Source organism: Martes martes (genome assembly GCF_963455335.1).
Source record: "Martes martes genome assembly, chromosome: 6".
NCBI classification, from domain to species: Eukaryota; Metazoa; Chordata; class Mammalia; order Carnivora; family Mustelidae; genus Martes; species Martes martes.
Window position 1 is genome coordinate 1,528,049 of NC_137893.1, and position 14,247 is coordinate 1,542,295.

Below are 14,247 nucleotides of genomic sequence, written 5' to 3' on the forward strand. Positions count from 1 at the left end.
GTGCATCAACAGATGAATGGATAAAGACACACACACACACACACATGCTGGAATACTACTCAGCCATCAAAAGGAATGAAATCTTGCCATTTGCAAAGATACAGATCTAGAGGGTATCATGTTGTGAAATTAGTCAGAGAAAGACGGAGACCATATGAAACAAACCAGATAAACATAGGGAGAGAAGGAAGGAAAAATAAAACAAGATGAAAACAGAAAGGAAGGCAAATCATAAGAGACTCGACTCTCGGGAACAAACCGAGGGCTGCTGGAGGGCAGGTGGGGGAGGGGCAACGGGGGGATGGGCTTGAAGGAGGCACGTCATGACCTGAGCACAGGTGTTCTCTGCAGCTGATGAATCACTAAATCCTACCTCTGGAACTAATAAAAAGAAACAAATAAACAAATCAATAAATCAAAGCAGTCAGTCAGGCGTTCAAAAGATCTCCCAGCGTGGCCCCCTCCCCCGAGGTCCGCGCCCTCGGGCGTGAACGCGCTTCCGGCTAAAAGCGAACCCCGAATGGCCATGGATTTTTCAAAGAAGCCAAAAAGTGGCAACAGCCCAAATGCGCACCAGTAAAGAACGGGGAAGGAAAAGCGGTGGACCCACAGGCCGCGGCACTGCCCCCCCAGGAGAAAGAATGAAGGACGGGGTCACCGACAGCCGGACCCGTGGACACAGCAGCCCGGCCGGAAGAGGCCAGCCGCAAGGGACTGTCCAGGGTATGATGCCGCGCACGGGCCGTTCGCAGAACAGGCACATCAGGGGTCCTTGAGGACCGGGACGTCGACGGGGAGTGGAGGCGGAGGCGCAGGGGGCTGCTTGGGGATCGCCGGTCGCGGTGACGGTGGCACACCTTGTGCTGGCTGGGAGCGCGGAAGGAATCCCCAGGTTGTACACTTCAAAGGGGCGCACGGTGATGATAGGTTCCTTGCATCTCCGCGAAGCTGTTATTACCCCCAAAACGGGGGGGGGGGGGATTCCCGCCGCTGATATACATTGGGGCAAGTGGGTAATACGTTTTTCCAATCTATAACAAGCTTAAAAAGGTACCATGGCCCTTAAAAAGCGGTACCCTCCCAAGAATTCATCCGTATTAAAACAAACAAACAACAAACCAAAAAACCCGCCACCTTTCACCGCGTTTGTTCCCCTTCGGGCCCTTTCCGGCCCTCCTGCTGGGGTCCTCCCTCTCCTTTGGTCCCCTCCAGACTCACCGAAAGGCTTGGGTCCCCGGGCCCCCGAGGGCGCGGGGCTGCGACGACGGGGCGGGCCCGGGGGCGGCCGCTGTGACCTGGGGCGTGCGCAGACACCGCCCTCCGCGGCCACGGATAGGTCCCACCCCACCTTGGAGACCTGCGGGGCGGGGGCGGGGACAAGCTGCGCAGGCGGCCGCGCGCTCGGCCCGGGAGGCTCCGGGGAGGCTCGGGCAGGCCGGGGAGGCCGGGCAGGCTCCGGGGAGCCCGGGCAGGCTCCGGGGAGGCCAGGCGCGGGATGTGGGCGCCGAGCTGCCCGCCGGGGCCCGCGGGCTGGGACCGCCGCAGGGTGGGCGCCCGGCTGCGCGCGGCGCTCGCGGGGCTGCAGGAGCTGCAGGGGCTGCGCGCCACCCAGCAGGCGCGTGTGCGGGGCGCCCTGGCCATGCAGTCCCCGCCGGGCTCCGCCGCCCCCCGCGGCCCCGCGCGCCCCGAGCACCCCCGCGGCCCCCGCGCGCACGAGCTGCGGCTGGAGGCGGCGCTGGCGGCGGTGCAGGAGCAGCTGGTGAGGAGCGCGGGGCCCCGGGGGTGCCGGGCGCGCGGGGCGGCGGGGGCCGGGCCGCCTGGGGCGGGCAGCGCGGTGGCCGGACTGCCCCGCTGATGGAAGGGGACGCAGTTCGGGTTCGGATGGGACGGCCGCGGAGGCCCGCGGCACGCGGGTGGGGATCCGGACTCGGAAAGGCGCCACGGGGCTGCCCGGTGGCGCGGCCTCCTGCTCGGCGGACGGGCTCTGAGCGCGCCCTCCTGCTGGCCTTCCGGGCTGTTCGCGGAGGAGCGGTTCAGTCGGTTTCCCTGGGCGGGGGTTTCCCTGGGCGGGGGCTGCTTGGGATCCTGGTGTCGGACCCGGGTGCAGGTGGCCCCGCGGCGCAGGCTCCGGAGCGACACCGCCCGCGTGCTGGGCGCAGCCCGCATTGTCCCCGGCCCGTGCTCAGGTTAGATGGGGTCGTGTCGGTTGTAACAAAATGTCGAGGAGAGCATGTTTGCCACGAAAGCTTCAGCTCCGAAGTGTGACCTGACCTGCGGGACGAGGCGTGTCCGCGGCGTCCCAGAGCGGTGGCACCGGGCACCCTCTTAGGGCGGCTTCACCTGTGTGTCTCCTGGCTCCGTAGCCTCCTCCAAACACCTGCTCCTTCCCGCGGGCTTGAAGACGCTCGGATGGTTGTTCCCGCGGTTTTCATCTGCTGCGGGCCTTGTCTTCCTGCATCAGAAACAACTCGAGAGTTTTAACAGCGTTGCGTCTTAGAGGAAAAATGAAAAGGCTCTATGGAAAGGTTCATACCCAAGGCGCCCATTCTAGTCCTCCTAAGTAGAATTTTTTAAATTTAGAAATTCAGATCTGTTGTGTTTAAAAGCTTTTGGCTGTTCTTGTAAAGCAGGCTGGACGGTGCTGCCGCCTTCCTCTCTGCTTCGCTCCCTCCGGTGACCGGCACGTTTGGTGTTTCTGGATTCCAGAACCTGGAAGATGCCTCCCGGGACTCTGGACCCACATTGCAAAAAAACAGGCGGAAGGTGGAAGGAGTAGAACCGGAGCCCTGACTGCGCAGCCTGCTCTCGCCCGGGACTGAGCCGCCCGCACAGGGCAGGGGCCAGCTCTGGAGCGGGACGGCACCTGCGGTTTACCCGCCCCCACCGGTCTGCCCCGGGTCCCCACGCGTCTGCACCCAGGGCTCCATGGCACCCGGCCGCCCGCAGAGATGCGTGGCTCCGGGGAGAGCCGGGAGCAGGTGAGATGCGGCCCTGAACTCGTCCGCAGGGCGCGAGCACAGCTGATGATTAACTCGACTTCAGGGATGCACCAATCAGACTTGCGAGTCGCCAGCCTCTAATTACAAGTAGCCTTTGGAAGAGATCAAACAGGTTTTTTTGTTTAAATTTTTTTTAATGTGGGGACCAGAAAGAACACGCAGACTTTCTCTTCAAACTTTGCTCTTGGTGTGGATTATGTGATCAAAAGAGAAGAACTGAATTTGTGTGACATCAGCTAGGGCTTAACACTTCCACATTTTTCTTGCAGGGAATGCACAGGAGTAATGCTAGTGCCGTGGTGAGAGTATGATCCATGGGCCGTCCTGGCCAGGGCAGCTGCAGAGCCGCAGCGCCGCTCACTCAGCGCCCCCCCCCCCCGACGTGGGCGGGCCGGGCGTCTGCGCTTGGGTGTGAAGACGGGAAGGGCTTGGATCTGCCCTCATGGCCTGGTTGCTCACGAGTCGCCGGTCGATGAGCGGGAGCATTTCTGGGGACCTGGGCCGCACTCGGGGCTGAGCAGAGTTAGCACGGTGACACGGACCAAAGCCGGCTGCACCTGAAATCGCAAAGGAGCATGCAGTAGGCGCTTAGTAGGTGTGTAATGAGCAAATACAGGAGCGCCATCCATCGCTCCGCTGGGAGAGAACTTTCCTGTCTCCCTATTGGAGCTAAGGATGCCCCCGTGACCCCACGCGGGGCAGCTGCTCCCCGCTGGCGGGTCCTGGGCTGATCCGTGGATAACTTCAGGGAGACCCGTCATCCCCGAGAGGTGGCCGCCGTCCCCACTGCGCAGGCGTGAGGTTCCGGGCGACACACACGTGGCCCGCGATGCCCCAGGGCAGGCCGGAAGCTCCACCACCCGCACGCGGGCTGCCAGCGGCATTGGGAGAGGTGCCCCGAGGTGCACGCGAGGAAGGCCCCTGGGGACCCCGTCGTGACATCTTACCCCGAAGAATTTCCCAGGAGCTGGCTCGGCGGGTCGTGACTTGTCCTGAGAGTGGCAGCGCGCCACGACTGCTTTTCGAGGGCGGGTCCTGGCTTTAAGGACAGCAGGAGCGGCGGGCTGCCTCTGCCCGGGTCGGCCGGAGGTCGGCTGCGGTCCTGCTTCCTCGGCCTGCCCGCTGGCTTCCTCAACTCGCTTCCTGAGTTCTCCGGGGGATGAACTGGCTCCAGGTCGCCGGCGGGGGCGGGGCCTCCCTGACAGGGCCGGGCCTCCCTCCCGTTCCCTCGCGGCCTCTCGGTGCCCCTGGCCTTTGCTGGTGATCGGTGGACTTCTTGTGCGTCTGGCGGTCTGCGGGGCCCCGGGGTAGCCGCGGCTTTCACCTGTGTCCTGTTTCCTGTGTAGAAGCTCAGCTTTTGAGGAGACAGAAGGTGTTGTCGACGCTCTGGGTGTGTTCTGAACTCGAGGGCGGTTTTCCTTTTCGTCCTTTGGCTCCGCCGTAAAGGCTTGAGGAGAGCGGAACGCTGCGCTGTGGATGGAAACCGAAGACAAACAAGGGGAAACCAGATGGTTCTCTTACGGTACAGACAGCAAACATCGCAGAGAAAGGATAAGCCGAGTCTGTTTTTAACGGCGATCTCTAGAATGCCCTTCTCAAGCCTCTCGTGTTCGTCCGTTCCTGAGAACCCTTTGTGTTTCCTGGGAAGCTTGTCCAGATGTGCGGTCCCAGGGGTGACCGGGATCCCCAGAATCTGCGTTTACGCTCAGGCGATCCCCCTCCCGGGGACTTGTGGGTGTGCACTGCCTTCCCCCTCGGCCCCAAACACAGGGTGGGGGGACCCTGACTCCATACACCGCTGTGATAGTGAGCCTGGATGCTGGGGACTAGAGGCACCGCAAACGTGCCAGCTGCTCTGACGGGGGTGCACGTGACTGCCACTGTCCCGGTCCCCCGGTGCCCATGTGCCAGTGATGTCTTCTCTGCAGAGGAAATACGTGGGGAGAGATTGTCTGTGGCCAGCTTCAGCGGCTCGTGCTCTCTCCTGGTCACAGACTGAACTTGGGCTCTTAGCACAAAGTTAGACGCCAAGAAGGAGTAAATGAAAAGCAGAAACATGAAAACCCCAAGTGAGGGACGGGGGAAGGGTTAGCGAGGACGGTGTCATCCCAGACGGCAAAGCCGGTGCCTGAGCTGGCGGGTCCCGGGGACACGATAAATTGTCGGTGCACCCCCGAGCCTGTGCGTCTGTGACCTCTTGACGCCAATCAGGAACCGCCCACCGAAGGACTGGCTGGCCACACAGTAATCACAGAGCGGCCGTTCTCAGCACGGACACACAGGGGGGCTCTCTTTTTTGGAAACCGGCTCAGATCAGAGGGAGGAAGGAAGTGAACGGGGGCTCAGAGGTGCCTCCTCCTCCAGAAGCCCGAGAACGTCGGGATTTGGAAGAGAAGCAGTCAGCTCGCTTTGTAAGCGTTGAGCTGTGACCCCGCAGAGTAAGGCGTGGCAGCCCTGTCTAGGACAGGGAAGAAAAGTCGTTCACTGTGAAAACGCACACGGGCCCCTTTGCCTGAATCTAGTGTTCTTTGTGGGGAGGGGTGTTGGCGCGAAGCCCATCTTTGCACACCCCCTGGCTCTCTCTGCCGCGGCTCTTGACGCGGTCACGTTTTCCTTGGTGAAAATATTCAGAGCAGGAGGCCGCATGTTCAGGCTGGACTAGATGGTTCGGGGATTACAAAGTTTTTATTAAATCCAGGACTGGTTTTGGCTGTGATACGTTCACAGATAGCCTTACGGCGGTAAGACTCTGTTGTTGTGACACGTGGAGTTTGCTCTCGGAGCCGTGGATGCAGTCCCAGAGTAAAGGGGAGTTGGGCCTGGTGGCCCAGGGATGGTGGCCCGGGGATGGCGAGCTGGCGTGCACCAGGCACTGTGTCAGGCCATGGACTTATCACCCGCTTCACCTCTCTCGGGCTGATCCGAAGGCGGTGCCCACGCGACCCCCTCTTAAGAATCAGCAGTTCCTGCCACCTGCTTCCCTCCTGGACCGCAGCCTCACGGCGCTGAAATTACGGAGATAATTACGGGGTTCAGGGGACTTCCTCCCCTGTGATATTAAATTTGAAACACAGTCATTTTCTTAAACAGGGTGAACCACATAATTACATTCATTCATTATTTGCCTTAAACTTAATTGTTGATAAAAGTAAGAAATTTATGCAGCAGGCCCTGAAAACAGTGCTGCTTGACGGTGGAGAGAAGGGAGTCCGCGTCTGTGAGGCACTCGTGCTCGTTCTGCGTGTTTATTATTTACATGTGGGTGTGCAAATGCGTATCGTGGACAGCAACCACGTACACATACGTGTATTATATGATCACACACATACGTGCGGCTCATGCTGTGATAACCCGTGTATGCCTGAGCCTGGAGAGGGTAGAGCCTCGGGGCAGAGCCAAGATGTGAACCTCTAAGCCCAGAAGATTCTGGGGCAGATTTCCAGGTGCACCGAGTGCAGGTACTGTCCCCTCCTGCCGGGCTCTGCCCCTGTCCCTGAGGGTTCCACAAGGCCTGGAGGTGACACCAGTGAAGGGGGATACGCAGAAGGGGGCCTCTTTCTCCCTCGGGGACTTTCCCATGCCCTGGAAAGCCCGGGGGCCGCACAGGGCCTACTGAGCAAGAGAACGAGGCTCGTGAGTGTGGGAAGGTCGGTTCTTACATAAGCCTCGAGAACAGCCGCCGAGCGCATCCTCTGGGCTGCGTGTAAGAGCAGGGGCCGCCTTTGACCCTGAACTTGTGCTCTGTTGGTCTCCTTAGGAAGACACACCTCTTGGAGAACCGCCGACACTTCCAGAAGCCTGCCGTGGCGGCCGGTCGGCGGGGGCAGGGCCTCTTTTCCTCTGGCGACCGGAGGGCAGGAGCTTTGGCTCAGGGGAGCGGAGAGGAGCTACGGGGCTTTGGAGCCGGAGCCGCGAGCGTTGGGAGGGCACAGCGTGTGCCCGGTGCTCACGTCCCATGGGCTTCGGGCTTGCTCTCTGCGCCTGGACAGCTTTGTGTCCCACACTTTCCCCCCCAGAACCGCTTACGACGCCAGGACGTCGGCCTGAAAACCCACTTGGAGCAGCTGGACCGGCAGATCAGTGAGCTGCAGTTGGACGTGAGCGGACCCTGCAGCAGGGCAGCCGACGGCGACAGCAGGCCCAGCTCAGGTAGGCCGCGCCGGCAGGCAGTGCCGCTGCAGAGAGGCCCCCCTTGCCCTCCGGGGGACGCCACACCTTAGGGGCCAGTGCTACGGCGGGGGGCGGGGGGAAGTCCTCCCAGGCTCTCAGGCTCAGCTCAGTGAGCACAGCCCCCACCCGGAGAACCTGTTCCCAGGGAGCACGAACAATGCACCCCTTCCTTCCTCCTCCCTAAATGTGCTTCTGGAAAGAGGAGCGTGTGCACAGTGTGCGTTTATGGGGAGCTTTTTGATGGGAAAGGCCTGCTTCCGATGGACGAACCCTCCGTGAGTGTCTCCCCCTCTCTGGGCTGACACACGTTTCAGGCTCTGTTCAGGTCGGAGTAACGGGAGGGGGCAAGGAGCTGTTTTAGAAGATGATAGTCTCAGGTTTATGGAATCTCGACTGTGGATAATTTGTCAGAGAAGGTGAGCGGGACACTGTGCCCTTGCCTGCTGCCCGTGTGTCCCTTGGCTTAGAGCTGCGAGGAGACGGCTCTGGAGCCCCTCCGACACTCCTGGTTCAGGGCATGTCATCCCATGTGCCCGGGGCCTGGTGCACAAGGCAAACCCAGGAGACCGTGGACAGCACTGTCTGCTGTTTCTCGGTCTTTTTGTAAATTTGCAAAACCAAGGCCTGGTCTGGGTGTGCAGCGCATGAAGCGGGGTGTGGGCTGGAGACCCCAGTGTGCTGTCCTTCCTCTGACGGCTGCAGGCACCTGGGAAGGAGGGAGAGGCATGCCGGCAGCCTGGCCGCGTAGGGAGAGGGAAGCCACTTGCCTGAGTGGGGGGCGAGCAGGTGGTGGGCTCCCACGGACTGTGCTCACAGGGCGACAGTGGACAGTAACGGGGAGTCCCCAGAGAACTTCTCCAGTGCCTGCTTGCTGAGATCCTGATCCCTCTTAGCCCCAGGGCCGGCTCGGGCAGGAAGGGGGCTGCTGCGCCAAGGTCACTGACCGCCTCCGCTCCCCCCATCTAGGCTTCTACGAGCTGAGTGATGGCGGCTCCTGCTCCCTGTCCGCATCCCGCACATCCGTGTGTAGTGACCGCGTGTACTCCTCCCTGGGCACTTTGCTGCCGGCCGACCCCACGGCCAGGCCCGATGCGGGGGACAGCCGGCCCCGGTCGGCCGACGAGACCACTGTGCACGGAGTGCCCCTGCCCGCCTGGAGACCCCTGGCCACAGAGGAGGGCGTGTCCCGGCCCAGGCCAGTGTCTACAGGTAAAGGAGAGCCGGGCGGGGCGGGAGGCCCCCTCCCAGGTGGCGGGGGCCGCTGAGTTCAGAGCCGGGAAGCCCCGTGTATATTTGGTGCTGGTGCCAACCCCACAGGTACCACTCCAGGCGTTTTTGGTTTCTGGATAGAGACAGGAATACTACTGTTCATTGCAGCAAGTTATGATTTAAGTGGACATCAGGAAGTTATTTTACAAATCCTTCTAGAACACTTACACACCCTGACTGGCACCGTCTGTCATCGGAATGGACACAGCACCCAGAGTGACCCAAACCTCAGATGAACGAGGGCATCAAAACAATCAATTTTGCATGCAGGCTTTACCTTGCACGTTGTGGCAGAGAGGGGGACGGGAACAGGTGACGGAGTGAGTGTGCAAGCAAGCCCTTTCTGCAGGCTCGTGTCCCGGCATTGGTGTGCGTGGGCTGCTGCTCCCACCGGCCTCCCGCCCACACCTGCACAGGGCGCCACGCAGTCGTGATGCTGCATGAGAGGTGAGACCAGGACCATCCTGGGCTGTCCCCAATTCACCTGTTTGCTCGTTTTTCTCATTCCCAGGTGATCTTGAAAGAGTCCTGCCGTCCGAGCTGGTGCTCCAGAAAGCCAGCGCAGACCCCAAGTCCACTTCCGTTCTCTGCCCCGGGATGGACCTCCCAGCCCCCGTGCTGGACCCCAAGTACCAGTGTGACCTGGTGTCCAAGGGAGGCAGGGAGGTGTACCCGTACCCCAGCCCCCTGCACGCTGTGGCTCTGCAGAGCCCTCTCTTCGCTCTCCACAAGGAGGCCCTGCCGAGTCTGGGCCACTCGCCCCCCAGGGAGCCCCTTCCCAGCCCAGCGGCCCTGGGCTCCATCCAGACCAGACCTGTCCTTGAGGCTGGCCCAGCTGCGGCCTATATAGACAGGCTGCTGAGGCTACGCGGCCGAGGGATCCCCCTGAGGGTCAGCGTGGGTGAGCAGGGACCCCCAAGATGTGAGGTGCCCCCATCCCTGCCTGTGCTTGGTGACCAGAGAGCAGAGAGTGAAGGTGGCCTGGATAAGCCGGTGTGCACCCCAGAGAGAGCAGGGATGGGTGGGATGGCTCAGAGTGGGGACACCGGCAGGGACAGCCTCAAGCATCGGGGACCTGAGCTCCTCACAGCCACACCTCACCCCAGCAGCCTACCAGAGGAGGGACCCGAACCCCGGAATGGCTGCATCCTTGGGGAGACCACACATGGCTCCCCTCCACTGGGGCGTGGGCCAGGCCCATCTCCCCGCCTACAGGCTCTGCAGCCGGCTCCCAGCTGCCAGGACGGCACGGTCCTGCTGCCCACCAGGAAGGGGGCCAGGGAGAGCCCCGCGCTGGCCCCAGGCCTCTGTGCCCAACCCCCGTTTGCTGACCACAGAGCTTCCCTCCTGGGGCTGAACCCAGGCCACCCCAAGACAAAGGCTGTGAAGGTCCAGAGAGGGGCCACTGACAAGGTCCAGCCGTCCCCCGGGAGGGCCCTTGCAGCCCCCTTGCTGCCCCCCGAGTGGGGTCAGGGTCTCGGGAGGAGGCCCGTGCCGGCAGGGGCAGCGCCTAGCCGGTCCCGCTCTGAGCCCAGACTCTACCCCGTGCCCCTCCTGGTGCCCCTGCTGGTGACCCGACGGGAGGGTCGCCGGGCCCCCACGCAGGCCTTGCTCCCCTTGGAAGTGGCGGCTGGTGGGCAGGTGCGGAAGAAGCAGCGGAGGTGGCTGTCCTCTGTGGAGATCACGGGCAGCCTGGGGCCCCCCAGGCCAGCGGTGAGCCGAGCCAGGGGCCCACAGCCGGTGTGTGCCCGGGCCAGGCCCAGGCTGCCCCGCCAGGATGCCCGGGTCAGGAGTGAGTCAGAGGGCTCCGAGCCGTCGGCCAAGGGCACCTCCCTGCTCTACTCTACGGTGGCCGAGACCAGCGAGGACGGGGCCAGCGACCACACCGCCAGCCGCTTTGGAGACCGGGAGTCCAGCAGCAGTGACTCAGAGGTCGGGGCCTGGCCTCGGGCGTGTCCCCCACAGCCCTCGAGGGCCCCAGGTGCCCGCAGGCCACCCCTGCCCCCAATGCCCAAGCTGTGTCGCATCAAGGCCTCCAAGGCCCTGAGGAGAAAGATCCGAAGGTTCCAGCCGACGGCGCTCAGGGTCATGACCATGGTGTGAAGCCACGGAAGTCGGCTGAGAGCCTTGCCGGCCGGGCAAGGGCCAGGGGCATCCCCGGGAAAGCCGTCCTCTGGAGCGCGGACGAGCACGCAGGCCCCGGGGAAGGACGGGCTCTCGCTTCCCTGGCCGCCCGCCGTGTGGTGCGGGTCTGGGAGACTTGCCAACACGGATTTTCTCCCAAGTCACTCAGAAGGGGTGAAGTGGGTCCCTGGGCTCGCCCCATGGACCAGCTCTGGCCCGGTGGAGACTGCGGTCCGCCCCCCTTCCACCCCTGCCCCCCGCGGCCTCGGTGTCAGCATCCTCCCTGGGCAGGTGTCCCACCCAGGCTTCCCAGGTGTCTGCCGTCCGGTCCCGGTGCTGCTCCCCCACCGGCAGCTCCGGGCCCCCTACCCCAGCCCTGTTCTGCGTGGCTGGGCACTGGGGTCGTCCCAGTCCTTCTGAACCGTGACTCCCAGAAAGCATTCTCCCCGAGAGCCGGGTGGAGGACGGTGCTGGAGAAATCGGGGTGTGAATCCCGCGGTAAGTCCTCACCGGCCAGGACACGCGGGTTACGCTGGTACCGTCACCGCCCCATCTCCTCGCGAGCCACTGCTCCTTCCTGCGGCTCTTGGTGGGCTCCCGGGCCGGCCTGACCCCCCGCCTGGGCGCCCCCCCAAAGGTGGGGAAACACCGGTTCCAGTACACAAAACGGAGCATGAACGTGTCGGCTCAGTCTGTGGACGGTGCGACTCTTGATCTCGGGGTTGTGAGTTCGAGCCCTGCGCTGGGTAGAGAGATGACTTAAAAATAAAATCTTAAAAAAGACTGTTTTTGGAAAAATAACTTTTTTGGTATTTGTTTTTGGAAGAAACTGCCCTTCAACTTTTCAGGGGAGCGGCCTGCCGAATACGGCAACATTTTTAATCCTGAAGCGGCTCTACCCGAATCCCTCCCCGGCCGCGAAGGGCTTCCCTGGGCCTGGGGCCAAAAGAACGAGTGGGGGCATCTACACCGGGGAGCCTGGGGTGCCGGGGACCTCAGCCCCTCCATGGCGCTCAATGCACGGTTGTCCAGAATAAACGCAAGAGAACCAGCCAAAATATTTGTAGATTTGTGGCCATGCGTGTAACCAGCGGCTGGTTTCGGGACACAGCTTCAAAAGCAGCTGGTGTCTCGGAACAGAGCGGCGGCCCGTGGGGGTGGTGACACGGGGCAGGACGCGCGGGCTGCGTTGTGCGGAACCTAGAGGACACGGCCATGTCACACAGGCAGAACTCGGGCCTTCCCCGAGGCCGGGTGGAATTCCCACCCGTGCTTCCCGGAACCTGCCCACGAGCAGGAGGGAGGGTCTCCTCGGCTTTCCCGAAACTGCTCCGGCATTTACTCCAGCCCCCCGACAGGGTTTCACTGGAAACGGTGTTACCCAGGACGTGTTTGGAGAGCGGTCTGACTCTCAGCTGCGTGGCACACGAGGGGATGGGGGATGGGGACCCGGGTCTTCCGGGGTCCATGGTGGGCAGGTGCGGAGACCGGGTTCTTCCCTGTCCTCGCGGTGTGCCTGGGCGTCCGGGCAGGCCGTTCTGGAGAGACGGCGTGGGCTCCCGTCCGTGGGGCGCGCTCCGCTCCCCGACGTCATCCCTGGCGCGTGCTGGGCCTTCAGATGCGCTCGTCGGCAACTGCAGACTTCGCCCCTGTCCTCCGCGGTCCCACCCGTCCTGGCACCGCGGGGACAGGACCACCGGGCTGCGTGCCTCCTGCTGGGACGCCTGGACTCCGCGCTGAAGGGGAGGCCGTGGCTTTGGGACCCCCGGACTGTCGACCCAAGACAAGAGGCGACACTAAAAAGAATGAAGGCCTTATTTGGGGTGTCAGGGGCAGCACGGGGGGCCTAGAGTGTCCAGAAACGCATCCCACTCGTGTGGGAGAGCAAGGGGTTTTGACGAGAAAGCAGGAAGGGGTAATCTGTGATCTCCATAACGAAGCGAAAACTGCCGATTTGGTGCTGACCAGTGGTCAGCTTTGTCTCTCCCGCTGCCGGTGACCATCTCACCCTAACGGGCTCCAGACACCCCGTAGCCGTGGCCTCAGTGGCACAGAGGGTCCTCGCGACCACAGATCAGTCTCTCTCTTGCTCTGCTCCCCTCCCTTCCCCTCTCTCTCTGTCTCTGTCCCTCCCTCTCTCCTGTGGAGACGGAGACGCAGACACACACGTCAGCCTGCCCGAGGCCACAAGCGACCCGCGTGCTACCCGCTTGCGCTCGCGTTTACTCTCGGGCGGGTTTGGAGGGAAGAGACTGAATTCTCGGTGCTTCGTCCATCTGGGGCCCAGGGGCCTTGACGCCCCCGGAACACAGCCCTGCCGCACCATCAGCGGCGACGAGGCCCGGCTGTTTTCATGACCTCCTGGATCTGCCTCCTTCTCATCCGTTGGGGTTCGGCTTGAGGAGTGAACCCACGGTGCTGGACAGGGTCTGGGCGGTGGGCTCACCACGCCGGGGTCCTGTCTGTGGAGCGGCCCCCAGCCGGGCGGTCGGGAGACAGCTCCGGGCAGGGAGAGGGCAGAGCAGGCGACTCCGTCCAGGCCGAGGAGCCTGCGGGGCGTCCGGCCCTTCCGCGAGCATCCCCCAGGCACCACCAGCAGGACGGGCTCTGCCACGGGTGGGAAGTGAGGCACGGGGCGCTCTGGGGCAACGCCTGAGAAGAGTTTCGATTCTGGAAGTCGGCCATAAGGAGCCAGCCCGAGCCCCGACCCCACCAGCCTACATTCCCGAGGAGTCTCTACAAATTCGGAGAAGGGCTCTAGGGGACGCAGATGGCCCAGGGCTCCGTGTGGGGTGTAAGCACCCCCCAGGCACGCTGCAGCAAACCGCCTACCCGCTGGGTCCTGTCTGTTGCCAGCAGATGTGGTCCTAACTGCTCAGGGAGTGGCCGTGAAGGCGGAGGGACATCCCCACCCCCGCAGAGAGCATGGCCTGCAGCACCCGCGGCCTAATGGGGGCGGGGATTTGAAGACAGCTGAGTGATTTCACTTTCCCTGAAGAATTTCTTAAAAAGGACGATTTTGGATCATTAGAAATCATTTAATCATTTGTAACTTCGACCATGATTAAAATACAAATACTTTAGACAAAACCAAAAAAGAATGAGCCAGGTTCCAAGGGTCCAAGTCAAGCTAAGGTAGAAATTGAATACGTAAGAGTCGTTAATTCATAACAATTACGAGAAAAGTGTATTTCCGCACCTTGTGTCATTTGAGGAAACTGAAGTCTTGTCTTTCGTTACGGACTGAATGTCCGAGGGACCTAGAGCAGGGGGCTGGGGGAGGGGTCAGGCGAGAGCGCCCCGAGGTGGCGGGAGAAACCAGCCCTGCGGCCCCGGGAACCCAGGTGGCCTCAGCCTGTGGGAAGGGGAGTCGGGCCGTCCCCCTGCCTGCTCAGGCCGAAAGTGCGGGAGCAGTGGGGAGAGCCTGTGGCCCTGCAGGCCAGAAACACTGACGCATCCCAAGTATTTCCCTAAGGATCAGGAGGCTAGTGGGGACCAGAGTCTGAGTCTGCAGTCAGCCAGCCAAGCGCATTTACGGAGCACCTACTGTATACAGGAACGGCGCAGGCTGCCGTGTGAGGGGAAGGGAGAACGGCTCTGGGAGCTGTGTCTCTCCTTGGGGGAAATGGGCGTGACCGAAGGGGGAAAACGAATGGGGGAAAACGAGGGGACGGTCGAGGGGCCG

At 62.4% G+C, this 14,247-nt stretch overlaps 1 protein-coding gene across 1 annotated transcript; it reads left to right on the forward strand.

The window, feature by feature from the left end:
* Positions 1-1,495: 1,495 nt before the first annotated feature.
* Positions 1,496-10,541, forward strand: DACT2 (dishevelled binding antagonist of beta catenin 2; the record flags this gene model as incomplete). The annotated part of the gene is made up of 4 exons (XM_080806274.1): positions 1,496-1,759; positions 7,016-7,148; positions 8,136-8,378; positions 8,950-10,541. The coding sequence occupies 4 exons, from the start codon at positions 1,496-1,498 to the stop codon at positions 10,539-10,541; spliced, it is 2,232 nt and encodes a 743-aa protein (XP_080662400.1).
* Between the last annotated feature and the right edge of the window lie 3,706 nt (positions 10,542-14,247).